Raw genomic sequence first — 27,420 nt, forward strand, 5'->3', positions numbered from 1 at the left:
TTTTTTTTTTTTTTTTTAATATACTAGGTACTGAGCTCCAGCCATAATGACTGAGCCCAGATCCTCCAGTTTTAAATACTGCCCCTCATGTGAGGCAGCCATGCTTCTTAGTGATGGCATACCATGTTTATTTTGTCTAAGTGAGGGGCATATTGCTGAAGTGCTCAACATATAGATTACTTTCCAAATGAACTCAGAAAGTGAGGAACACTTGCCTGAAACTTTTCTTATAAGACCAGTCCATGAGATATCACTTTGATCCAGGCACTAAGGACCCTCTCAGAATAGAGCATCTTCTTCCAAGAGTGCTCTGGTGAGTTACCCTGGAATTGAGGGGTGTGTTACCCATTATTTGATCAAGCTAATTGTAGCCATATTGTGTGCATTCAGCCACCATGAATTAATAAAATAGAACACCACATAATTAAGGGTTAATTTAGACAAGCAGGGCTTTTGGAGGCAAGGTCAAATATTAGCTGCAGGCTTGCAGTTTCTGCTAATCAGAATGCGAGGAGGGGAGAAAAGAGTCAGCAAATTATGAGACTGAACGAAAATAAGTGGATGGAGACCTTGAGTTTGGGCGCCTTTTGATATAGAAGCTTATTATGGCTAAGATTGTTAGAAATGTTTTGTTGATAAGTAGTTGATTGAAGTTAGGAGAAGTGATGACCCAGTAGGGGTCAGTATGAGCTATGTGTTTTGTAAAAAATAGTTTATAAAAACACTAGATAATAGTGTCAGGTATCAGAGGGGTAGCCGTGTTAGTCTGGATCTGTAAAAAGCAACAGAGAGTCCTGTGGCAGCTTTAAGACTAACAGATGTATTGGAGCATAAGCTTTCGTGGGTGAATACCCACTTCGTCAGACGCATGACGTACCACGCATCTGACGAAGTGTGTATTCACCCACGAAAGCTTATGCTCCAATACATCTGTTAGTCTTAAAGGTGCCACAGGACTCTCTGTAGATAATGTGTGCTTTGGAGCAGTTCTCTTAAGCTGTCCCGAGAGACTTTTCCTGACCCCCATACTCCCCAACTGGGAAGCGACCGGCCATCGCTGGCCTGCTACTAATTACTCAATAACATCTCAGATTTTAGGTTCACCTCTACCCTGATATAACGCTGTCCTCGGGAGCCAAAAAATCTTACCTTGTTATAGGTGAAACCGTGTTATATTGAACTTGCTTTGATCCGCCGGAGCGCTGCTTTACCGCGTTATATCCGAATTTGTGTTATATCGGGTCGCATTATATCGGGGTAGAGGTGTAATTATTGGATGTTCTACACCTATTGCTTATGTCTGTGTGTGCTTAAATCTAATTAATAGTAGTTTTAGATAAGATCATGCTTACTTGTACCAATCTTTCATCAGCCAGAAGCACTGTGTTCCCATTGATTGAATCCTGACATCGCCTGGAGTGAAACAGTTAAGTTACCACAGCTTTGAGTTCTGAAAACCATGGGTAACCAGAGTGAGCTCTGACTCTCTGCTGTAAGCTCCCAAGCATCTTCTTTGTAAAAGACCCCTCAAGTCTTTGACTGGTTTCTGAGAGGTGTAGGACAGAGCGTTGCTCTGCAAAAGAGCACCGGCATAAATCACTTTCCCAGACACCCGATAAAATAAGGAGTTTAAATTCTCACTGACTTTCAATGGGAATTAGGCACCTAACTGATATTTGTGCCTTTGACAATCTCCCCCTATAATGTGCACTGCAAGGCATTCTCCTCTTGGTTTACACTAAGTCAGTAAAACTTTCTTGAGTAATTATTTTGCAACTTCAAGCCAAACAAATGTTTAAGATCAGATGTTTACATATAGATATTGTTCTTGGTACAGTGTCAATTCCTGGGCTCATACTGCCCCAGATATGAGATTTTAGTAGTTTACCACCATCTTCTAGGATAATAATTCTATTTTTGCCCAGTAAAAGTTTGATTACCTTTATAGATTATTGTAATATTAAACTGATTCATCCATACCCATTCAGCTGCTTCTTCTGCTTTCAAGTTCCTGTGGGCATTTCTCTGTGGTGTGCTGCTGTCACGGATCCACAGGCCCGGTGCTCTGGAACAGTCCCTGGGAGGACCCCTTCAGTGTGCCAGACCCACTTTAGGGTCACACTCTCACTAGAGTAAGCCAGTTGGCTTCACTGCCTCCTTAGATCAAACCTTGGAGCATTCAGCACCCTTGCTTCACACTGTGAGCTTCCTCCAGCAAGTCCACATGAGTTGGATACCTAAGAGAGAAACTTGTGCACCCAAAGGGAACAATGTACTCTCCCATCTTAATCTGCAGTGACTCTCAGCCATCGTTGTAAAAGCAGAAGAGTTTATTAGCAGTCTGGAACACAGTGTAGAAAGTCCTTGGTTATCATAGACAGCATAGTTAATCTTGGTCTGTCCCAGAGCCATCTGACCCCTTGTTAGTCCCAGTCCTGGAGCATCCTGCTTCCAACAGCCAACATCCCCACCTGGTCCCTCCTCAGTCCTTTGTTCTTGTTCCCAGGCAAACATTGTCATGCCCTCCTCCTTAACCCTTTGTTTTCCAGCTGGTCAAACCTGGCTGGCTTCCTAAGTAGGGTGGGCCATCCATCGTCATTAATTGCTAGGTGCCAAATGTCTGGGCAATTGGAGTGGCCATTGTCTTCTCGGACTCTCCGTGGTCATGGGGGCCAGGCTGCAGGCAGCTAAGAGTCGGTGAAACCTGTATCTCTGCATCTTTACAAAGGAAAACAACCTTTTCCCACCACCTAGTTAACCAGGCCCCACGCAGGGGAAACTGAGGCACACACAATATTCATACAAAATATTATGAAAAATTCCCACTCAGTCACAGCTACCATTTCTGTTAGCTTTCTTGGCTTGTGTAATCCTGTCAGAATTCTTCACCAATGTATATTTATTCTTCTGGCCACTTTTCACTGCTCTCTTGCGTCTCTTCTCAAAGGTGTACTTATTTAAACAGTTTTAATTTCAGGTTGAATGTCTGCTGCATTATTGCCAGTGTTTTGGCTGAGCCAGCTGGTCTTAGAGCTCCTCCTGCTGGTTAATACTATTATAGTGATTCTAGGTGTCAGAATAAAATTGATTCAATATCTCTAAAGTCTTTTGTGTTTGTTACGTCATACATCAAATATACATATTAAGTATTGCTAGTAACTAGCTAACAGGAATGAGTAAACCAAGTTGGATAAAAGAAAAAACAACTCAAGTTTCTCTCAATATACAAAGTTTGGAAAAGTGTAACTTTTTTTTATGTTGAACTTTGTGTGTTTCTACAGTGTTTTGTCTGTGTTCAGAAGTAGAAATACTTTGAGAGAACTATATGCGCATGGTGTTTCTGTATTAGCTGAAAACCGAATGTACTGAAAATATCAAATTTGTGCAAGACAGTTTTTATCATGGGTATATAATGACATGTCACCAAAAAGTGATAATTTTTTAAATGACTACTTGACTATAGTATTTTCTCTGTATAGTACGTACACATTACAATTAGGAACAGTTATCCATTGCCAGTTGTATAAATGCAGTTAGAATCATACACTTGGGATGTTATCATAACTTCATTTACTGTTCAGTTACACAGTTTTCCCCTGGATTGTTCTTATCCCTAAATGGCTAAGCCATTGTGAAACAGAGTATTTTATGTTCAGAAGTCATGAAAATAAAAATTTCCAGCATACCTAGAATAACCAAAATTTTCTGTTCTGTAATAGCTCCTGTGGGTATCACAGACCAAAGTCTGCTAAGGGATTTTTCTGCTACCACAGTGGGACCTGCTGGTGTTATGGTCTTTGACGGTGAAGCTGTTGGCCAGACCAAGTTAAAAAATGGCGAAGGTAGAGATGAGGATGGAAGCCCAACTAAAATTCCACAACTGGAATTAACCCAGGATGAAAAGGTATGATGGATTGTAACAATAAAAATAACTCTTAACAAACATTTAAAGTGGAGTTGTATGTCTTTTTAAAAATAACAAGCAGCATACTAGAAGATATTGTTAATAAATTATTGCAAACTCCTCCTTTATGTTTAACCAGCGTATTTTATATAACCAAAAGGGAGGAACAAATTGCAAATTTGCATGTGTGACATTCAATGTTGTGATTTTTTTTCTTTTAATTGTTGCTACAAGTTAATTTTAATTTGCCATAATTAGGCACTACTTAAACACTTCCGTATATAATTGTTCAAATTGAACTTTCTCTTAACTTACTTTAAGCTACAGTTAGCTAGTTTATATAATTTTTACTATGAACAAACTTCTAAAAATTGTGCTAGTATATCTGGTATCATACACAACCTGTTGTTTGGTTGTGTATATTTTGTCTTTTTCAAGTAAATTTCAATGCTTAACATGGTGCTTGCTTTATTTGCCAACTGCAAAAATCTTTTAAGCTGTTCCTTTTATACATCAGTTATAGAAACACATTAACTTATTAAAAGAATTTCCATGTAGAACTGATACACAGCTTTCCAGGGAAAGTTCAGTTTGTTGATGGTGGAGAAACTGTAATGCAAGTGGCAATCTACTTGTCTTATTTATTGGCGTTAGCGAGGAAGCAGATCATAAACTTTAATTTGGATTTTATTTTATATGCTTTCACATCAATATTTGTGGCAACACCTCTTTCCAAAATGTAAGCTCAAGCTTTGGAGTTCAGAAATAGTTCCAGTTATAGAAATGTGTTTCTATAACTGGAAAAGCTCAATGGTTTGAGAAGGGCTTGCATGTTTTATGAAGCTATTCAGTGTAGCTTGCTACATGTATGAGCTCTGTATACCTGTTTTTCCTAGCAGACATCCAGAAATTTCCGTTGCTCTCGGGTTTTTAAAAAACCTTAAGGAATTTTCATTTTGAAAACTGCATTTTTGTGAATTAGGCAAAGGGTACCCAAATCACTGCCCAGGGCACAACATTTGGGCTGTTGAGTCTCCCAATGCAGCTTACAGCACAGCCCCCCTCATCCTATAACTGCAATGTGAGACCAAACATGAACAGCCTCATGTTTTTATTGCCAGGGAACTTAAACAACCGACTTCTAGTCAGTCAAGGAAAAACACACAGTTCTACATTTGATGAAAACATGTATTTAGGTAAATTAATATGCAAATTTTGGCTCCTGGCAAGATATCAATGTGGTCCCTCAGAGTCACAAAGCTGGGGCACCCTAGGATAGATTACGCAACCAAGAAAGATTCTCCAGCCATGGGATGGAAAAGCTCAACGGTTTAGGAAGGGCTTGCATGTTTTATGAAGCTATTCAGTGTAGCTTGCTACATGTATGAGCTCTGCAAATAGCATTTTCTAAATACTATTTATTTCTTTTTTTGCTGTTTTTAAATTCCAGAGGAAATGGTAGTAAATCCTAGGATCAAAGTGCCTGCTTGTCTTTTCTACATGCTGCTGTATACCATGAACTTTTTAATGTTTGTTTGCTCCCATCAGTTGTGACTGCACTTACTACCGTTCAAAAGTGCAGTTTGTCACAACCTTAAAACAAAAAATCTGTAATGGGTTCAGATTCAGAATTCTTAAAACTGGACAAGTGGGCTAATTTTTAAAAATACATGGGGCTTTTCAATTTTTATTTGGCTTTTATATTGCATTCGTAGTGCTGGCTCTACTTCTGAGTAAAAGGTTTCACTAACTAACAATTTCTTTTTTCCCCCTCTTCTTGTGCATTCTTTCTGCCTACAAACTTACATTGTGTTGTGTTTTCGTATTCAACTGTGCCTGGACTTTTTTTTCAGTCCCTTCACATGTATCCACCATCACCACCCCTTCACTGTGTTTCATCCTGTCCCACAAACCTGGCAACTATCCCTGAGATGGACATGCTTTTGGACATTTCAGAGGAAGATCCCTTTCAGGAATATGTCCATAGCCTCTCAGACTGCTGGGAGTGCAGTCCCATGAGAGTAATACCAACTCACAGTGGAAATGAAGAGACATTGCCTAATAATATCTTGGAGCCTATGAGACCCCCAGTTAGTCCCCATTCTTCTCCTGCAGTAGAGGGAAAGCCCCATAAAACAGTTGACTACAAAGATACTGAGTTTAGTATTTCATTAAGCTTTAGCAAACTCTTTGCTTCTAATTTCCTTTCACTGCTTGATGAGGATGGCTACATCAGTTTTCCTAGCCTCCCTGAGGTTTGCATCTCCTACCTCCCACCTGGTCTTCAACACTATGTTCCTATCACCTCTCCCTCATTCATTCCCTCTTTTCTCCTTATCTTTGTGCTGCTTCTCTCTGCTTTTCAGTCTGTTCCTTTCTCACTCACATTTTCCCTTCCTCTCGCTCTGTCCCTCTGCTACCTGGAGCCTAAGGCGACTTCATTGAGCGCCTCTTATGACAATGACCTGAATGACAAAGCAGAGGAAGAGGAGGTGTGTAACTTTGTCACTTAAATGCTGCCACCTGCACATGGACTTTGCATCTGCACACTGAGGAGCACTCAACCTTGCACACGTCCTAGTGTACAATATAAATGTCTTTGTGATGGTTCTCATTCATGGTAACTTGCCACTGATATACTGAGGTTCTCTAAATAAATAAATGTCTGTTTTTTTTCAGTGTGTTGCAACATACATAATTTTGATTATATCCCCTGGGTGCTGTATCTAAGGAGGAAATTTTTTTTGTAATTGAAAAGATTTGAGCACATTATTATTATTTTTATTAGACCTATTTTGGAATAAGATTAATAATCAGTAGAATTATTGAGCAACATTCCTCTGTTATACTAATTGTTAAATCAGTCATAAACTATTGCCCTTCTCAGTCTATTAACTTTGAAATACAAACATGGAGCTGAATCTCAGCGGTTCTCTTTAAATCTGTAAAGTAAAAATCTCTTATTTTAGTTCAGCAAACTGTGAAAGCTGTAAACAGTGTTCCTTCTTATAGTCGTATCCCTGTGGATGCTCCACTTCAGGTGGTGCACATGTGCCTCTTGAACCCTTGATCATAGATTTCTAGCTAGCACTGTCCATTCAGCCCATGCATGTGCCCTGTGCCTTTCCATGGCAGACACCAGGCTGTATAGGGGTGCACTAAGGGTGGACAAATCGCCCTTAGTTTCTCCTCTACTGCCTTGGCCCGAGACAGAACACTGTCCTCCTACAGCGTTCTTGGCCTTTTCTCTTTCTTAAAGTTAGTTACTTTATAGTTGTAGGTTTCTGTTTAGTGTTCAGTATAATTAGTTAGTTTTAGCTGAGAAGACTGTTTGTTTGTTTTTTTCCCCTCCCTTTTATCCCGGGATATTTGTCTTCTCCTGGCGGGGTATGCCTGGTTTGTCATGCTTCGAACGTCACCACTCTTGCTGGGAGGCTAAACTGATAAGCGACAGGCACTCCCAAGTGCATCCGTTGCCTGGGGGAGTCCCACATCTCTCAGAAGCGTTCCTTCTGTTTGGCCCTTAAGTCCAGGGCTAGGAAGAGCAGGGAGATAAAGCTCAGACTGTTGGCTCAGACGTTCCCTGCAACCGCTCTGTAAGCCAGGTCAGGAGACACGCCACACCGCCCCATATATCTGTCCCCAGACAGATCCAGTGCCCCATCAGATTCGGGGCATGCTTCCCCCAAGGAAGGGATATCTTTGGATGCTGTGAAGACTCCCAAAAAGAGGAGTGCAGATTTTTTCTAACGAGCCAGCTTCAAAAAAGACCAGGTCCCTGTCAAGGTCCTCAGTGTCTGATGTTACCGTTGAGGCCAAGGACTCGTCCTTGGGTACTGCGAAGCCGGGAGCTCTAAGGACAGGAGGCACAGCTCTGTTAGTGCACTGTACCCTCCACCAGTAAGGATGGTAAGCTCAAGGTACCATCGAACTCAGCACTGTCATCAGCACCAAAGCATTCTACTGAGCTGTTGATGTTGTGCACCTTAATCCAGCCGTTGGTACCAATGCAAACAGCTCAGCTGGGGGTATCTATACAAGTGGTACCCTCTGTACTGAGCAAGCATCAGTGCCTGATATCTACAACATTTGAGTTCACTCATCATTGTTGGCACCATCACCTCCAGCTATGGCATCCAGTACCACAGGAGTTCTGATACCTGAGGGACCTCTGTGTCGGACGAACCAGAATCTCTGTTGTTGTCTGGTACCGCCTGTCTCACAATACTGAGACCTCGGTCTTTGTGTGGCCTCTCTGTGACACAGGACTCTCCTCATCTACATTGGATGTCCCCCATGGGAGGATGCAGAGGAGGACGACTCCCAATCGAGCTCCTCAGTTTCTGCCAGGAGTTCTCTTATGTACCCCTTTGGGAAACCGCCCTCGCACAGAGAGGACCTTGTGTGACACCAAGGATGGTGGAACCAACCTTGTATGCCACCCCTGTTCCTTATGTAGTTGGCCATACTGTGATGTGTGGCCTGCCTATCACCAGCAATTTAACAATCCACAAATACCTTCTCTCAGGGAGACCAGGGTTTCACGTCATCCTGTACCCCATGACAGGAGGAGATGTTTGAAGAGGAGGAGGCTAGGGCAAATGAGGAAGTTACCCCTGAGATTCCCATTTCACCGTCATTGCCGAAAGAAGCAGTTATGCCTCCACCACCTTCCATGGGTGACAACTTCAGACAATTTCAGGACTTAATTAGAAGGGTAGTTGACACCTTCCAGATCTCTCTGGAGGAGGTAAAAAATCCACTGCACAAGCTGCTAGATATTTTGCACTCAGCGACACCCTCCAGACCAGCACTACCTGTTAATGAGGCTCTCCTGGTTCCAGCTAAGACGGTATGGCAGACACTGACCACTGTTCCACCAATACGCAAAAGGGCGGATAAGAAATATTATGTGCCCCTTAAGGATTCAGACTTTTATTTTCCTATCCCCCACCTAACTTATGTGGTCATGGCCAAATACAGCCTTACTAATTACAACAAGTTCACGGCATTTATTGAGTATCTGCCACACAACTGCAGGGAGGAATTCCAGTCCATAGTTGCGGAGAGTGAGCTATTGGCCAGAACAGCTCTCCAAGAGTCCCTAGACTCTCAGACACTGCTGCCAGATCCATCTCCATAGCAGTAGCTGTGCACAGGACATCATGACTCGAACTTTCAGGGTTTCTGGTAGAGGTTCAGAACACTGTAGAGGATCTCCCCTTTGATGTTCATAAGCTTTTCTCATACACCACGAATGACTCTCTGCACACGCTGAAGAAATCCAGGGCTACCCTGTGTTCCTTGGGCATTTACATACCTTATGAGCAAGAAACATTTTAATAGGGCACAGACTCGTCAGACATCATGCCATGCTCAGTTCTTGGGGTACCGCAGACCTGCAGAACTCCCCAGAAAGAGAGATGGGTTTAAAGGAAGAGGGCCACCCAACCACCCTTCATGACCACCCAAGCATCATCTAAATAGTAGTTTTGATGAGTTGAGAGTTTGAATCCTCCCGCTCCTCTGATTTTTACAGTTGTGTCCTTTAACCTTCTCTTTGTAGACTGTCTTGTCCATTTCCACCAGGCTTTGGAGTGAATCACCAGTGGCTCTTGGAGGTCATAGGCTATGCCATGCAGTTTCTGGCACTTCTTCCCTTCCACCCCCTTCCCTGTCCCTCTTCAGGGACCCCTCTCACAAACTTCTACTAAGGCAAGAGGTGGAGACTGTCTTCCGACTAGGAGCAATGGAAGTGGTCCCTTCCACTTACAGGGGCAGGGAGTTCTACTCAAAATACTTCCTAGTACCAAAGAAGGATGGAGGTTGGAGGCCGATCTTAGATCTGAGACAGCTGAACAAGTTTGTGACACCTCAAAAGTTCAGGATGGTGACTTTAGCAACTATAAATCCTTCACTAGAGGAAGCAACAGAGGGTCCTGTGGCACCTTTAAGACTAACAGAAGTATTGGAGCATACTGACGCATCTGATGAAGAGGGCATTCACCCACAAAAGCTTATGCTCGAATACTTCTGTTAGTCTTAAAGGTGCCACAGGACCCTCTGTTGCTTTTTACAGATTCAGACTAACACGGCTACCCCTCTGATACTTGTCATTAGAGGAAGGGGATTGGTTTTCATCCCTTGGCTGACAAGATGCCTACTTCCATATAACTATACGGTCATCACACAGCAGAGATGACCCATGCCTGCTGATTGGAGGGCGGGGAAGCAGAGTGAAGGCAGCTGGCTTCAGCAGTGCTACTGAGCATGCTTAGTCCATGTGAGCATTCTCAGTACAAGGCAAGCAGCAAATCGGGGGGAGGAGGGGTGTTGTGACCCCCACATACTTCATTTCCCCCACCACCACCACATGTCACCTCTGTCACACAGGAAATACCTACGATTCACCATAGTCCAAGATCATTTCCAGTATGGAGTGTATCCCTTTGGCCTACCCTCATCTCCAAAGGGATTTTCAAAGGTTCTGGTGGTAGTGGTGGCTTACCCTTGGCAGGAAGCGATTCTTGTCCTCCCATACCTTGATGACTGGCTACTCAAGGGCCATTCTTTCAAGGCAGTGTTATCATCCACCCAGAAGGTGCTTGCTCTGTTCAAAGAGTTGGGCCTACAACTGAATATAAAGAAATCTACACTGTTATCAGTACAAAGGATGCAGATTATAGGGGCGTTCTTGGACTCAGTGACAGCCAAAGCGCACTGCTCTTTAGACAGATTTCTGGCCATGTCAAGACTGTCAGGGACAATTCAGGGAAGCTCACAACCACAATAAGGAACTGTCTTCAACTTTGGGCCATATGGCAAATTGCACCTTGTGACCAATCATGCAAGGCTATGCTTCCACGGCTTCCAGGATTGACTAAGAGCTGTCTCTTCTCCAACCAGGTACACCTTGGATGGGAGGGTAACAATCTCCTTGCACATAAAGAACTCACTAAACTGGTGGAAGGAGCATGTCTGTGCAGGCATCCCTTTCTGTTGCCCAACCCCATCAGTGACTCTAAGAACCAGTTCATCCAGAACAGTTCACCCAGAACTCCACTGGCCATCACCTACAGTCCTCAGCTTAAACCTCTCCAACGCATCATCAGTGATCTACAACCCATCCTGGACAATGATCCCTCACTTTCACAGACCTTGGGAGGCAGGCCAGTCCTCACCCACAGACAACCCGCCAACCTTAAGCATATTCTCACCAGCAACCACGCACCGCACCATAACTCTAACTCAGGAACCAACCCATGCAACAAACCTCAATGCCAACTCTGCCCACATATCTACACCAGCAACACCATCACAGGACCTAACCAGATCAGCTTCAACCTCACCGGCTCCATGTGCATTCAGAGAGATTGCAGGCAACATCTACTGCATTTTTGAAGAATATCCCAGTATATGAGATTTGTAGAGCCACTACGTGAACTTCAATCTATAGGTTTTTCAAAGCATTATGCCCTGCTCCATGCCATCAGATCCGATGCGACACATAAGAACAGCTGTACTGGGTCAGACCAAAAGTCCATCTAGCCCAGTATCCTGTTTTCCAACAGTGGTCAATGCCAGGTGCCCCAGAGGGAACAAACAGAAGAGGTAATCGTCAAGTGATCCAACTGCTGTCGCCCATTCCCAGCTTCTGGCAAACAGAGGCTAGGGGCATCATCCCTGCCCATCCTGGCTAATAGTCATTGATGGACCTATCCTCCATGAACTTATCCAGTTCTTTTTTTTAACCCTGTTATAGTCTTGGCCTTCACAACATCCTCTGGAAAGGAGGTTCACGACATCCTCTGGTAAGGAGGACGCAGTATTGTTGTTCAGTTCTGAGCCATGGTCCAAAGCCGCCCTCCTAGGGATACTGCTCAGAAGTCATTTGAAGTGGAGCACTCATAGGGACACTACTCAAAGAAGAAGAAAATGTTACTCATCCTGTGCAGGAACTGCACTTCTTACAGTGCTAAGATGTCCTATGGGTGCTTCATTACTCACCCTCCTTCTCCTCTGCTTTGGTTGTTCCCTAGGGGATGAGTAAGTAGAGGAGGAGCTGAGGGCATTTTGCCTCCACACCTCTATATAGCCTCAGTGTCTGCCATGAGAAGGCATAGGGCATGCACACGAGCTAAACGGACACTGCTAGCTAAAAATCACCGATCAAGGGCTTGAGGCACATGAGCACCTGAAATGGAGCACCCATATGGGAACACATCTCAAAGAACTACAGTTACTGCACGGGGTGAGTAACATTTCCTTTTTTTTGTAATTCATGCCTTCAAAGAGGGCACTAGAATTATGGCTGTTTCTGCTTTACATGGGTGTGTGCAAAGTTGAGTGTCTGTCCAAGGTTCTCCCTGGCTTTTAGTGTTTTTATTCATATTTAGCAATAGTTAAGGTGAAGACTAGTTTCTTTTATTCAACTGGATTGCCGGTTAAGTAGCTGACTTTTTAATCATCAACATGTGAACATTTTAAAAATGTTAAAGTATGTAGTTTTAAAGTTGCTATGCAAAAGCATCAGTCTCATTAAGTGTGTGCACTCTGAACATCTGATCTGGCTGATAATTCAGTGCCTGTTCTCCGTATGGCTGCTGCATGTGATAGCAAATACACCATGCACTGTAAAAGGGGAGAATTTACTATGAACTTCAATGGCAATATGAAGCAAAATACTATAGCCTTATAACTGAGAGCCTTGAAATGAGTGAGTCCAGTATTTATTTCAAATTTTGTAGTAATTCAAAAATAACTGAGACAGTGTTGTATATAGCAGAGTACTTTCTCTTAGATATGTGACATGACCTCTGTAAAAGACATTATATATATATAGAGAGAGAGAGAGAGAGAGAGAGAGAGAGAGTGTAAAGGAAGTCTAAAATGGTGTAAATAAACATCACTAAAGATTTTCTCCATCCATAATATAGTTCAACATACCTTTTGATGTGAAATTGCAACAAATGCACTAACCTCAAATAAGTGAGAGGTGAAGGAAAATGTGATAAACTAAGAAAAAAATGACATACGATGTGATGTATTCCCTCACGCAAAGTTTGGAATTAAGCAATATATGTAATAAAAGTAAACCACTTATCAATACTTGCGATCTTGCACAGTGATCCTTTGAAAACCTGGCAATTGATGTTTGTGCCTCAGGGTATTTTCAAAAAATAATTTCTCTCCTTAAAGTTGCATTCAGAATACTTATAAGCAGGATGTAATATTTTTTTTTAAGTTATCTCATATTTTGCATTAAAAAAAGCAAAAATCTTCATGTTTCCCACACAGTATCAGGCATTTACAGTAATCATTTGCCATTTTACCAAAACCAATTCATAGTATAAACTCCACTTTAAATGCTTTTATAAAGTATCTCCGTAATTGAATTTGACATCAAGCTTTGGGGCAATATGGCTTTTCTCCTTCTCCTCTGTCTTAATTTTCCACCCTTCAATGGGGAAAGCATGAAAAATGCAGCAACAGAGAGATGGGGGGAGAGAGAGAGAGAGAAACTTCCATTTTCCATTTCATATATGCCAAATATTACTTCAGCCATATCTACAACACTGTAGGTGGAGGAAGACCAAAGTGGCTTAATAATTTCAGCAGCGTCTGTGGCCGAAACAATAAAGGTATATAAACATAGCACATGATTTGCAGCTTTTACAAACAAAGGAAGCCTCTCTGTTGCTCCCATAGATCACACTAACAACTCCTTTCTTTTGATGATTTGCCATGTGCCTTCATGTAGGTGGAAACCGGAGAGGAGGAAACGCAGCAGCAGGTCGATGCTATTTTTCAGTTAAATCTGGTTATTGTTGCCTGCCGTTGTTAGTGTTTTGAAGCTTCTGTAGGTTTTGTCTGAATAGTGGCTTTTGTTCTTACCATTTATCCCCCTGTTTATTTTTTAAACTCTGTTATCGATCTGAGGGTCCTTTTTGATTACTTGCTGATACATTTTATGTTCATTTTGCTTTCTTGTGTGTGTGTGTGGTTTAATTTCACAGAACAATTCCTTGAGAGTAAACGGGGAAAATATTTATGTCAGACATAGCAATTTAATGTTGGAGGTTTGTATAACATAAGGAACACTTTCTGTTCTCATGGGCTGCCAGGCTGCATGGGATGGGAGGTCACCTGCAGGCTGTTATGGACACAGTGCATGAAATGCATGGGGAAATGCAACTTGGAGATGCATGTTGTAAATTCTAGTTTTTCCATAAAGGAACAGCTTGTAAGTGTGAATCTGCTAGAAGTTTTCAAAGTGGCAATTGGGAATAATAGCCCTGTTTAGGTAATAAATCAAATTCATTGGTCCATTAATTACCCTAAAATGGGATTTTTACTTGCCACACAAACCTACTACTTAATGTGTACCTCATGTAGGCTGTAGTTTAAGGCTCTCACTTAATATTTTTCATTTTCTTTTCTGACACATGTGTACTTGAAATGTGAGCTGGTGTGCTCTGGAGGAATAAGCATAGATTCGTAGATTCCAAGGGCAGGTGGGACCATTGTGATAAACTAGTCTGACCTCCTGTATAAGACCTGCCATGGAACCTCTCCAACATAATTCCTAGATCATATCTTTTAGAAAAATATTTGATCTTGATTTAAAAATTGTCTGTGATAGAGAATCCACCACAACCCAGGGCAAAATGTTCCAATGCTTAACTGGGGAAAGCAGTGGATGTGTTATTCCTTGACTTTAGCAAAGCTTTTGATACGGTCTCCCACAGTATTCTTGCTGCCAAGTTAAAGAAGTATGGGCTGGATGAATGGACTGTAAGGTGGATAGAAAGCTGGCTAGATCGTCGGGCTCAACGGGTAGTGATCAGTGGCTCCATGTCTAGTTGGCAGCCGGTTTCAAGCGGAGTGCCCCAAGGGTCGGTCCTGGGGCCAGTTTTGTTTAATATCTTTATTAATGATCTGGAGGATGGTGTGGACTGCACTCTCAGCAAGTTTGCAGATGACACTAAACTGGGAGGCATGGTAGATATGCTGGAGGGTAGGGATCAGATACAGAGGGACCTAGACAAATTAGAGGATTGGGTCAAAAAAAAACCTGATGAGGTTCAACAAGGACAAGTGCAGAGTCCTGCACTTAGGACGGAAGAATCCTATGCACTGCTACAGACTAGGGACTGAATGGCTAGGTAGCAGTTCTGCAGAAAAGGACCTAGGGGTCACAGTGGACAAGAACCTGGATATGAGTCAACAGTGTGCTCTTCTTGCCAAGAAGGCTAATGGCATCTTGGGCTGTATAAGTAGGGGCATTGCCAGCAGATCGAGGAACGTGATCGTTCCCCTTTATTCGACATTGGTGAGGCCTCATCTGGAGTACTGTGTCCAGTTTTGGGCCCCACACTACAAGAAGGATGTGGAAATATTGGAAAGAGTCCAGCGGAGGGCAACAAAAATGATTAGGGGTCTGGAGCTCATGACTTATGAGGAGAGTCTGAGGGAACTGGGATTGTTTAGTCTCCAGAAGAGAAGAATGAGGGGGGATTTGATAGCTACTTTCAACTACCTGAGGGGGGGGTTCCAAAGAGGATGGAGCTCAGCTGTTCTCAGTGGTGGCAGATGACAGAACAAGGAGCAATGGTCTCAAGTTGCAGTGGGGGAGGTCTAGGTTGGATATTAGGAAACACTATTTCACTAGGAGGGTGGTGAAGCACTGGAATGCTTTACCTAGGGAGGTGGTGGAATCTCCTTCCTTGGAGGTTTTAAAGGCCCGGCTTGACAAAGCCCTGGCTGGGATGATTTAGTTGGGAACTGGTCCTGCTTTGAGCAGGGGGTTGGACTAGACGACCTCCTGAGGTCCCTTCCAACCCTGATATTGTATTCTAACTACCCTCGCTGTTACAAATTTACTCACAATGAGGGAAGTCCCATAATCTTGAATTTCTAATCCTGGCTCTGCCAGTGACCCGCTGTGTGGCTTTAGGCAAATCACTTAAAATCCTGTTTTAGTATTCCCATTTTTTGAAATGTGAATAATTCTTATTTTCTAAAGAGTTAATTCTTAGTGAGGATTAATGTTTGTAAATGGCTTTGAATTTGGAGCACTATTTAAGTATGGTTATTATTTATTATTGGAGTAGAGACATTTTTTTTTAATAAATAATTAGTTTGTACAGTTCATTCATTCTGGAATATATTATGGCAGTACCACTTGTTGCAGTCAGTATAGTTTGTATGGTAATGAATAACTGAAAGTAAACTAACAAAACTTGCACAAAATATATAGAAAAATCCTATCCTATGTCTATTTAGCCTTGCCCATCCAAATGGGGCTATAGGGAATTCCCTCTGTCACGAAAGAGCTTATCTCTTATTTAATGACTGTAGTATTCATACAGTAATATGAAGATTTGTAGATTACAGTAACTTGACTAATCTGTTGTTGCTTTTGGCAGCTTTTGATAACTGTTCAAAATTTATTTTTGCATAATTTACTAAAACAACGAAAGCATGTTCTTCATAACCTTGCTTTGAACAAGTCCAAGAAATGTGCCTAGTTTCTCAAGCCACAATAATTGTTTACAACAACCCATAAAAATATGTCATTGGCTTCAGTTGTTTAATATCACTGCCGTTCTATGGAATTGCTGTGGTATAACCTGTGTTTTTTATATTCCACCAATAATTAAGAAAACTTCTTTTTGTTTAAACCAAACAGCTTTTTAAAAAAATCTAGAAATAGATGCATCCAGGATCCAGGCCTAAATTTTCAGTATCAAATTTATTTTTTACAGGTTTACTTCAGAATTGACAATGAAACAAAGTAGAAGCTGATTAGTCAGTATCATTTTCTGATTTTCATGCACTAGTACAGTTCTGTGTTATTTGTGTTGTAAACACTGCAGAGGTACAACGAGGAGTCCAGTGGCACCTTAAAGACTAACAGATTTATTTGGGCAAAAGCTTTCATGGGTAAAAAACCCACTTCTTCAGATGCATGGAGTGAAAATTACAGAAAAAGTGTTAACTCCCTTCTCTTTATGTGCCAATATATATTTATGCCTGTCTCTGTAATTTTCACTCAATGCATCTGAAGAAGTGGGTTTTTTTACACATGAAAGCTTAAGCCCAAATAAATCTGTTAGTCTTTAAGGTGCCACCAGACTCCTTGTTGTTTTTGTGGATACAGACTAACACGGCTACCCCTCTGATACTGCAGAGGAACACTTCCAAATCCTAGCCAAAATGTTTTAGTAAAAATTCAGACACATGTGTTTTAAGTAGCTACATAACGCATTTTTTAATGAAAACTAAATCTTGGGCCTAAATTATTAAATATTATCAAAAGTCCAAATTCTTTTCTTAGTTACTGTAGGTACTTTGATTTCATAGTACACTTATTTTTGGGTCTCAATTCTAAACTTAATTGCTGGCTGTTGAACTCGTAAAGTCAACTGCTCCGATGTCTGTGTTTGCATACACAGAGTAGTTTTTTTCACAAGATGAGGAATGGTATGAAGTGAAAGATTATGCTTGCTGTATGTAATTTGCTCCTCCTGCATAAAGCCCAAGTGTTTAGGTTATATGCAAGTGAAGTTTCAGAAATGTTGGGGAGCTGAACTCTACTTCCCAAACCAGGGCTAATGAGGAGGTTGCTGCATAGTCCCAATCCCCAGGCCTGTTCCTCCACCTTGTAGCCTGGAAGAGCAGTTATAGCCCTTTGATCCAAGTTGCACAATGTTAGGGTCAATGGATCCTTGTAAAAAACAGAATCTGTTACGTACTTAGCGCTCATTGTCACCACCTGTGCTAGTCTGCATGGGCTAGCTCAGAGACCCTTTTTTGTATGTAGATGTGCACAGGCTATCTCTACATGGTTGTTCCATCTGCCATCGCTTCAACACACAAAAGGTTAATAGCAATCTTAAACCCTGATCCTGCACATAATTATGTTCCTGCTTAACTTTATAAGCAATGAATAGCATTGCCTTTAATGGGACTACTCATGTGTGTAAAGCTGAAGCATATGCATATCTGTTTGCATGATTTGGACTTAATACAGTATCCATATTTATAAGTCCTTTATTTTTGGCTTAAAGTTTCTTATTAGGAAACATACTTACATGTTTATGACAGTTCTTGTGTTGAGCGCTATTTACTTCCATTAGCATTATTGAGGGTTACCTATGTTGATCTTGGTATTCTTGCTTCAGTTTCTTTAACTTTCAAGCAAAAGCCAGCAACCTTTTGAAATAATTATTTCAAAAATTTGGTATCTTCATATTGAGATAAAAATATTCCTTTGTTTACTGATAATTAAAAGTGGTTTTTTTTCCTATACATACAGTTGTGACAGGAACATTATAGTGTGGCCTTGTTCCTAAAAGGTAATACAAATCTGAGTCTTTTATGGTCTTAATCTTTTTTAAAAATGTACCACAGTAGAATGGCTCTTGAGACAAGGCACTTTTCTTGCTTTGACTTTTTTGAGAATAAGTTTGCTTTTGCTGTTGTGTTTTGTCCTACTGTTTTTCACATTGCACATTGCTAGGACCTGGATAAGACCCAGGACGACTTACTGAAACATCAGGCTAGCATTAGTGAACTCAAGCGCAATTTCATGGAATCCACACCTGAGCCACGCCCCAATGAATGGGAAAAGCGGCGTATCACACCTCTGTCTCTACAGACACAAGGGGTATGTCATTGCAGACACTTGTCAGCATGCATTTCTGTACAACTATTTAGAAAATATAATAAATGTAAATTGCCCTCCTATATTAACATTTTCTTTTGTTTGACTGTAACATTTTTCTTTATACTAAATACTCATTAACATTTTGTTACTTACTTTTGGTCCAGTCTTTAAATAACTTTGTTTGAGTTTCAGTATGAGAGCGTAACTCAGAGCACAGCAGTTGAAACAAGGATTGGGCTTTATTCTGGTTTAGGACTGCTGTTCTTACAAATTGGTTTTACAGCAGCTGTAAAATTGTGAGGAAAAAAGTTTCCATCCTTAACTCTGCTTAGGCAGTTACATGTAAACAGCTCTTAAGCTCATGTTTAAACTTGGTTCCGTAAGAACATACATGATAAAATATTTGATAATGTCAAGCGTTTTTCAGGCAGTAGTATGGCATAGCTGTTAAGCTGTATTCACTTTTTAAGACCACTCGGGCTTATGGCTAACTTTTTTTTTTTTAAAACTATAAAAAAGATTGAGAAGGTTTTCATGTCTCTTGATAGACAGCACCTTGAACCAGCAATTTAGAAAGCATTGTTTCCAAAAACTACTACATGTTTTTGGTCAGAGAACTAGACACACAAGTTGCTGTTATGGTTCAAAAATGCTTAGTGATTTTACAACACTTTAAATCTGCTTCTGATTTTATAAAGACTAAATAGCTGCTCACAAGCATCTATCAATCTGTCTCTGGACCTGACCTCATTTTCCCTCTGATAAGTGAGTGTGCTATCCTGACTATTGCTCCAGGAAGATTAATGGTTCTTGAGACTACAAGATATGGGAACTTTTTAAAATTCCCACTGGTGAAATTTGCCAAATACTGTCAAATGATTTTTTTTTTTTTTTCATATTAAGGCCCCAACTCAGCAAGGTACTATTAATTTTAAGCACATGAGAAGTCCTGGTAAAATCAATGGACTACTCATATGCTTAAATATCTTGCTGAATTGGGTCCTTGGTTGCTCACTTGAAAAAAATCTCCAACAGATCATTAGCAGACTGCTTAACTTAATTTTTTAAGTTGTTGGCCTACATGGTCACTGCCAGGATATGGTTACTCAGACTTTACAACATCACAATATACTTGTAAACAAAAATTATAGCCTCCTTTATGATATTCCAGAAATGTGGATGGATTTATTGTCAGTATTTTGCTGATAAATATACTTGCTCCAATATAAAAGGGACTACATATAATATATCAGAGTGGCTTATTTTATTTTGTGTTTGTGTGTGTATGTGTTTTTGTGTCAAATTAATTTATATTAAGGAGGAGGTAAATACAGGTATTACATGTTCCTCTATCTGCATATTCCTGCTACCTGGTATGCTTGTGCTTCTTTCAGGACAATTTGTTTTCATGTTTTGTATGATGATGTACGTCCGTCTCATTATTTGTTGATTTATGTTGGTTTTATAAAACCAAAAACTTCCAAACACTTAATAGAAAAAAGGAGACCACATTTTCCAAAGGAAAAAATTGCCTGTGAAGGAGAAGCAATGGACTGCAGTGACATGGATTACTGAGGCAAAAACAGAAGAAACTATCCAGGTGGCTACCTTCAAACCTTTGGCGGATTTTTTGAAAGCTTTGTTGTGTTACCTGAGTTAACTAGATCACTTTTTAAAAAAGGTTTTTTATTGGTTTAAACACAACTTTGAGATGATGTTTAAGATCTCCATATAGATCAGTGTTGGTTAAACAAAGGTGTCGATCTCTGCTGTCAAACTGGCTTTGAAGTTCTAAATAATTAATACTTTTTTAAAAGGCAACAATATAATACACTGATTTTCTTATCACTGAAAACATTGTGGTATCTTTATTTGTTTAGGGTAACAGAGAAACATGCATTTCCATACCAAAATGCACTTTCTGTAATTGTTCAACACTCTACAGGGAATAAATCACAGTTCTGTGACTACTGCAGCTGTTCTGCAAATCAATGATGCTGGGGAAATAGGTTCATTCTGAATACTCCCCTAGATTTAAATGTGTGTTCACCTCTCTGCCTGTTTGCCCATATGTAAAATGAGAAAAATGATTCTTTAAGTGCATTGAAATCTATTGATGAAAAGTTCTATACAAGAGCTAAGTATTATTTATTATTATTATTATGAAGTAGCAATTGCCATGCTACTACTAATCAGATCACCTTTGACTTGTTTTCAACTAGACATTTGGAATCAGATTAAAAACAAAGAACAAATGCCTTGTTTCAGAAACACACAATGTATAAAATATTTTGTTTTGTTGCCAATTGTGTCAAGCACGGAGTGGGGATAGGAAACTTTCCAGCCTTCTAATAATAATGGCACTTGCTTTGAGCCCTAAAATAAGAAAATAGTACTGCCTTTTTTATGGAGGAATAAAATATTCATTTCCACCACACCATGCCCCCTTCCATTTTATCATCCATATGGTATTAGGTTGGCCAGTAGATTGCTAAATCTTGTTCCAGGTATGATACACTTCCATAGCACTTTTGCAAAATGGCATTAAGCATGTGTGTATATATCTTTAAGTCTTAAGTAGAGCACTGCCATTTTCCTTATTGGGACCTACTTCTTCTCCCCACTGCTCCATTGAAAGTACATGCTAATTAACTGTATTCTCTATGCGTGAGAGAAATTTTACATTTGGTTAACACTATTTGTACCACCATCCTTTTGATTGCACAACATCTGTGACTTAATATTTACGAAGGAAAACTATGGTTATAACCCTCTTATGTCTTGAATGTCCAGTACCATCACAGTCGCTCCCCTTTTTAACAAAAAAAAAAAAAAAAAAAAAAAATCATTTTAAAAAAAAAAAAAAAAAAAAAAAAAAAATTCATATTGGTTTGTTTTGTACACTTAACCCAAAGGATTGTTTGATGCTAACACAGAGTATCTACAGTGGATAACTGTTGTACAGTTTTTATATTTTGATGAAGGCTTCCAATTTTAGGTATACATTGATAATAGTAAAAGTCTGCCAACCTTCTCACTTGCCAACTGGTCACAGTAGAGAAAACATCAGTTCTAACACTAATTCCAATCTACTTGCTCTCATAAAGTATGTCTACACAGCCAAAGCTGTGCATGGGCTAGCCTACTCAAGCTTGCTTGAATATAGCTAGCACAGTAATAACAGTGTACACAGCGTGGGTCTGCGCACAGTTGGTACAAGCCTGGCACAGACCCTGGGCACATATTTGGCTCTCTAGCCTGCGTTGAAGCATGCGCTGCACTGTTTTCACTATTATTGTTAGTTGGATTCAAGGTTGCTCGGGTAGGTTAGCCCATATATAGTTTTGCTGTGTAGACAGGCACATACAACCACAAAGGTTAGAAGGGCTAAAAAATTGGTGGTAGTAAACTGCAAACAAATGGTGTGCGTATTTGTGTACACATACAAAACTACAGCCGGAGTGTGTTTGTCAACTCTGATTCACTGAAATAACAGCATGCTGTAGGAATACAGTTTAGGGGTTAACCAGAGGGCCATGAGCCTGCTTGCCTGCACACAAGCTGAAGTCAAAAGTTCTGAAGGTCTCTGGTTGTGTATATGAACTTTTGTCTAAAGTAGCCACAAAAAAGAAAAAAAGTAGTTGTCCCCTATGAATGTCAAACACAATATTAGGGTAAAATTAATCAACTCCCATCCAAATTTGCCTTGACTAACTTGAAAATATGCTGTAATTTTACTATAGAATGTATATAGGAGTCTTTCTTCCTCTTTTTTCCTTTCTCCCTCTTGCCATATATGTAGTATGTGCAACAACACAGTCTACTGTACAAGTGTTCAGAGTCTATAACACAAGTTCTTTGTGTCCACAGTTTAATAAAATATTTGCTTAAAATACAACTTTGTCCTAAAGTGTACTTTGGGTTGATCTTGCAGCATACAAGATCCTAAGCTAGAAAGAAATTTGCTGTAGTCAATAAATAGCAAATTTATTCAGCTGCTTAGTTGCACCAGTATCAAGATATTAATTATTGTACTGTTTTTATGTTCTCAATCTTATAGAGCACAAACTCACATTTTAAAAATAAAATTTAGCTTTTAACAGGATATAACATCATGGGGTATTTTATTGGGAGAGGGAACTGAAACAAATGAGAGATTCAGCTTTAAAAGACTGCTGCTATGTAAACATAATATTTTTCAGATATATAATAAAAATAGTGAACTATATATCAAAATACAGATTCGTAGAATTATGTGGCAAGAACTATAGGTATTCTATAAATATCCTTAGTACTTTAAAAGAAATATTTGGATAAATATGTATTTGCCCAATAGATGGGAGCAGCTCTAAAATTTTTAATGCTGAATTCTTGAGTAAATACACATTTGATTCCTGATTAAAGTATTTGTTTTTAAAAACAGCCTTTTGAAGTTAAGGTGAACAAAATCTATTTAAATAACCATCAAAAGTAGAAATCTGCAGTTATGCCAAGTCCTGTGTTCAGGGCTAATGCCCCAAGGGGAAACAGGGAAGGTATTAAGAATGAATTTAAAAATATTCCTAATATTGAATCTGAAATTCAGTCTAAAAGAAAACTAGTCCTGTTCTGACAGTTATGGGAAGGTTTTGTTAATCCTTCCTTTTATGTTTTTTATATATATATTTACAATCTGAAATAATGTGTAAGAGAGTAACTGAAGTGGGGATATAGCATATTCTATCATGGCTAAATATTGTCATTTCTTTGGTACACAGCAAGTTTTGTCATTAAAGCTTGTCATATTGTCATATTTTTCCTTTTAAGGGACACATTTTAGTTTTTCCTTTTGATCTTGAAGAATTATTTCAGAAGCAAATCCTTCTGTGTGTGCTATTTGTTTTCTTTCTTGCCTAACCTCTCCTTTCTTCTGTAGATCATTGCTGTTGTGTCTCCCACTATTTTAATTCTTTGCTTTCCATTTTATAACTTGTCTAGAGCCTAGAAGAGGAAATAACGTCAATTTTATTTAGTAAAGAGGGCTTTTCCACTAGCATGAAATCTACCTTCACTTCATCCACCGCATGGACAGCAGAGGGCACTGTTGTGAAAGATAATGTACCTTCTGAAATGCTTTCTGCCTCACCCTTCTTACAACTGCCTGAGGTGCTTTTTTGCTTTATTTCCCCGCTATAATGTCAACATATACAGAAATGGGTATTCACTAACATGTCAGATAAAATTTGATGCATACATTTTTATCATCTAGTAATTAAACGGGATGCCCTATTTGATGCCATGTGTCCCTAAGAAAATATGTATATTATAATATTTTATATAAAAGACAATAAATATAGAGGAGAAATAGATTAACCACAAATACAAACTAGGTTACGTTTAATGTTAAAATTTAGACATAGACCCACAAAACCAAAAATCTGCACGAAGGTAACCTTTTATTCAATTCCATTGTGTCAAAGCAGTTCAGCAAATCTTAACTTCTATTAGGGTGAGGGAGTATCACTTGGTAAACTGGAGGCTTAATCCTCTATTCTTTGCATTTGTAAAATATCACTTGACTCCCATTTTTGATTCCCCGGGAGAGCTGGATCAGGCCCTGTACATACTGCAGTTGGTAAACAAAACAGGATTAAGTCACAGATGGTGTGCTGGTTTTAATGATATTTTTGCTTTTGTGCATTTGATCCTGAACATTGCTTTAGTGTATTTTTTGTTTCATTTTCATGGCTATCTAAATCTGATAATTCTTTTCACATAGTATGACAATACATGCATACCCATCACAAATTGTTTTGTTATGGCACAAATGCTAATAGAATTTCTTTAATCTCACATTTTGGGTTATCCAAATGAGATTTTAATAGGGTCTTCTTGGTAATCTTGAAACATGGTCCCTTTGACATTCTCACATCAGAGTATTCTAAAAGTTCTCGTTGTGATATTCTATTGCAATTTATAAAATTATTGAAAGGATCTGCCAAATTCCTTAAAGCAACAGACCAAATAAAGTCCAGTCATCAAAACATTTATAAATGCAAGACGTACGTGTGTGTGTGTGTGTGTGTGTGTGTGTGTGTGTGTGAGAGAGAGAGAGAGAGGGATAAACTGACACATTGGAATAGTGCGTGAAGACTTTTTTCTTTAAGTTTTGCTTGATGACTGATTTAACTATTTTTGCAGTAAATAATTGATTGCCCCAGTAGGAAGCAGCCTTGGCTGATGTTTATGCTTCTGTTCCAAATCTTTTTGGTAAAGATCTTGCATGATTCCAATGGTATCCAAACCCTTAAATAGGTATTTTACAAACTAGATTAAAGAATTGCTTGTAGAAAAGAAACAACTGTAAATTCTGTATGGATCTTGAATCAAACAGTTTATACACACAGAGTTTTCAGAATGCATACATTTTAAAACTCTTTTTAGGCAAACAGTACTGTGTCATCAATAAGAGTAATGAAAGAGTGTCTGCATGTTTTGTCTATGAGATGTTAAATGTGTGCGTCATCTGGTGTTTAAAACACGTATTGATTTGTGTCCTCTGGTTGCTTTTTGTTTCACAGAAACTTCCTTCCAGAGCAGAAGGGCCTTGCACTGGAGCCAGCGATGCTGATAAGGTTCTACTGATTTTGCCATAGTTAACTCGGGTCTGACATTTCTGATCCACCTTCATTCTTTCTTTCCTTTTTTCAGTTAACCATCACAGTCACCTTTGTTCTCTACATGACATGAACCAGCCATCAGTTCATTTTGTTTTCATCATTTTGATTTATTCATACACTGTACTTTTGTTTTTCTTCATCCGTGTTTTTTGTGCAGAGTTCACATGAGACTCTGAACGTAGTGGAAGAGAAGAAACAGGCAGAGGTGGGGATAGAAGAGACTGTAGTCATAGACGAAATCAACAGAGGGAAAATGCAAGCTGTCTCTGATGCTGGGGAGACCCATAAGGTGGAACATGTGTCAAAAAAGGACTCTTCTTCATTGTCATCAGATAGCAGCAGTAGCAGCAGTAGTGAGAGTGAGGATGAAGTGGTGGGAGAGTATCAGCCCCATCACAGGGCGACTGAGGACATCATAAGGGAAGAACAAGAAGAAAATGAAGATGCCAAAAGAATGGAGGAGTGTGCAACAAAAATAATACAGAGTGTGGAAACTGTACAAGAAGGCAGTAAAGTAAGAGTTGAGCACACGCAAGTTACAGCAAAGGCTTTGGCCCAGGAAAATGCAGTTGCCATTAAAACTGCAGAGACGAATGTAATGGAAGAGGGGAAGCAAGACTTGAGAGCAGAAGATGAGGAAGAACAGCTCAGAATAAACGGAGACGTGTCTCATGTTGACATTGATGTTGTGCCACAAATAATTTGTTGTTCTGAGGTAAATGGTATCACAGCTTGAGAACTAGATTATATAGAGATGTTACGTTCCTTGGGGTGGAAATATACCTGCCTTTCTTCTTCTATTCTGCCAGCTCTTCAGGTGTTCACCAAGATTCAAATCTTATGGAAGGGGGATACCACTGATGAGCAGTGAAACTCTGCCTACTTCAGTCATGGTTTCTAGCTTTTTGCTGGAATGAATAGGAATTGCCCAGTAAAGCAAACCTTTCTATGACTGTACCATCTCCTTTTTTCCTTACTACATAATTTTTACTTTTATTTGAATGTCTTTAATGTTTTCAAGTCTTGTCTTGTCTGTTTTGTTGGCTGTTTTTGACACACCCATGACTTGTAGGTGTAGTTGGAAAGTTATTTAAATTATATATGCTAAAAACAATTTTTCACAGCTTTTTTCAGTTTTTTTTTTTTTTCTTTTCACAGATTTTTCTTTCTTTAAATCTTTTTATTATGAAAGCAGTGCCTGGAATCTATATTGATACAAATTGCTGGGAGTGGTAAGAGCACCTACAGTTAAGGCAGGTTAGGCAGTAAGGGGATGGCACATCTATCGTTGCTTTATAGCAGCCTCCTCTAGTACCAGTAGATACTTGTGGAAGCATGAATTGGCTCCAGAAGGAATCATGGCCATCTGTTTTAGCACAGAAACAGGTTTAATGGGGTTAATCATTAGATGGGCCTTTGAGGAAGGAGGAGTAAACTGGAATGTAGAGGACCATGTACAGATGGTAAACTCTGTGAAGCTTTGGCCACTGGAGAATTCTTTTTGTGGTGTCACCCTTCAGTCATTTAAGGTTTTTCCTCATTGTACTCGGCTCCAGTTGAAGACCAGACCACCTTATTTTCCTCTTTTATGTGAATAGCCACAATTGTTCCTGTGGTTGAGAACGTGAGTAAACTAGCTTCTCCAAGGTTATGTTGGGCTCCACACATGCTTTCTAAGAATATAAGAAAAACAGGCCAGATCTTTAAGGGTATTAAGGCACTTAAAGATGCACATAGATGCTTAGTGGGACTTTCAGAAGCAGCTTGGTGCCTAACTCCCATTGATTTCAATGAGAGTTAGGAATCTAGGTTCTTTTGAAAATCTGACTAGGTGTCTAATCTGGTCCATCATGTCTAAGACCATTATAGTTTCTACTGACTTGCAGAGTTCTAGTTTCATTGCTTTTTGGTTCCCAAGCAGAGAATGCTACTGAAAAAATATCTACTACTACAAGGGCTAAAATGGCTTTTTAAAGTTTGCTTTCAGAGGAGAATAGTTGGTACCTAAACCTGATTCTAGACATGTAGTTTAGCTATATGCTATTTAAAATCCATAGAGAGTAGTTTTGTCTACTCCAGAAGTTGCTTACATTAAAAAATAAAATTAAACTTTAGAAATGCTTAGAAAATATTGCAAGTTTTTATCCACTGTTAGGGATATGTGTCAAATATTGTAGTGACTTCAT

General features: G+C 39.7%; 1 protein-coding gene across 1 annotated transcript in view; it reads left to right on the forward strand.

Moving 5' to 3' along the window:
* The window catches only part of EPB41L2 (erythrocyte membrane protein band 4.1 like 2), a 234,964-nt gene that overhangs the window by 197,000 nt on the left and 10,544 nt on the right, over positions 1–27,420 (forward strand). Inside the window, exons 9-17 of the mRNA XM_026649545.1 lie at positions 3,720–3,904; positions 5,758–6,396; positions 13,486–13,545; positions 13,665–13,697; positions 18,429–18,575; positions 20,071–20,175; positions 23,553–23,720; positions 25,136–25,189; positions 25,392–25,949. Coding sequence (XP_026505330.1) covers positions 3,720–3,904; positions 5,758–6,396; positions 13,486–13,545; positions 13,665–13,697; positions 18,429–18,575; positions 20,071–20,175; positions 23,553–23,720; positions 25,136–25,189; positions 25,392–25,949 — 1,949 coding nt within the window. The remainder of the gene's footprint in view (positions 1–3,719; positions 3,905–5,757; positions 6,397–13,485; positions 13,546–13,664; positions 13,698–18,428; positions 18,576–20,070; positions 20,176–23,552; positions 23,721–25,135; positions 25,190–25,391; positions 25,950–27,420) is intronic.

The sequence above is a fragment of the Terrapene carolina genome, unplaced genomic scaffold, assembly GCF_002925995.2.
Source record: "Terrapene carolina triunguis isolate 2854851 unplaced genomic scaffold, T_m_triunguis-2.0 Scaffold85, whole genome shotgun sequence".
NCBI lineage: Eukaryota > Metazoa > Chordata > Testudines > Emydidae > Terrapene > Terrapene triunguis.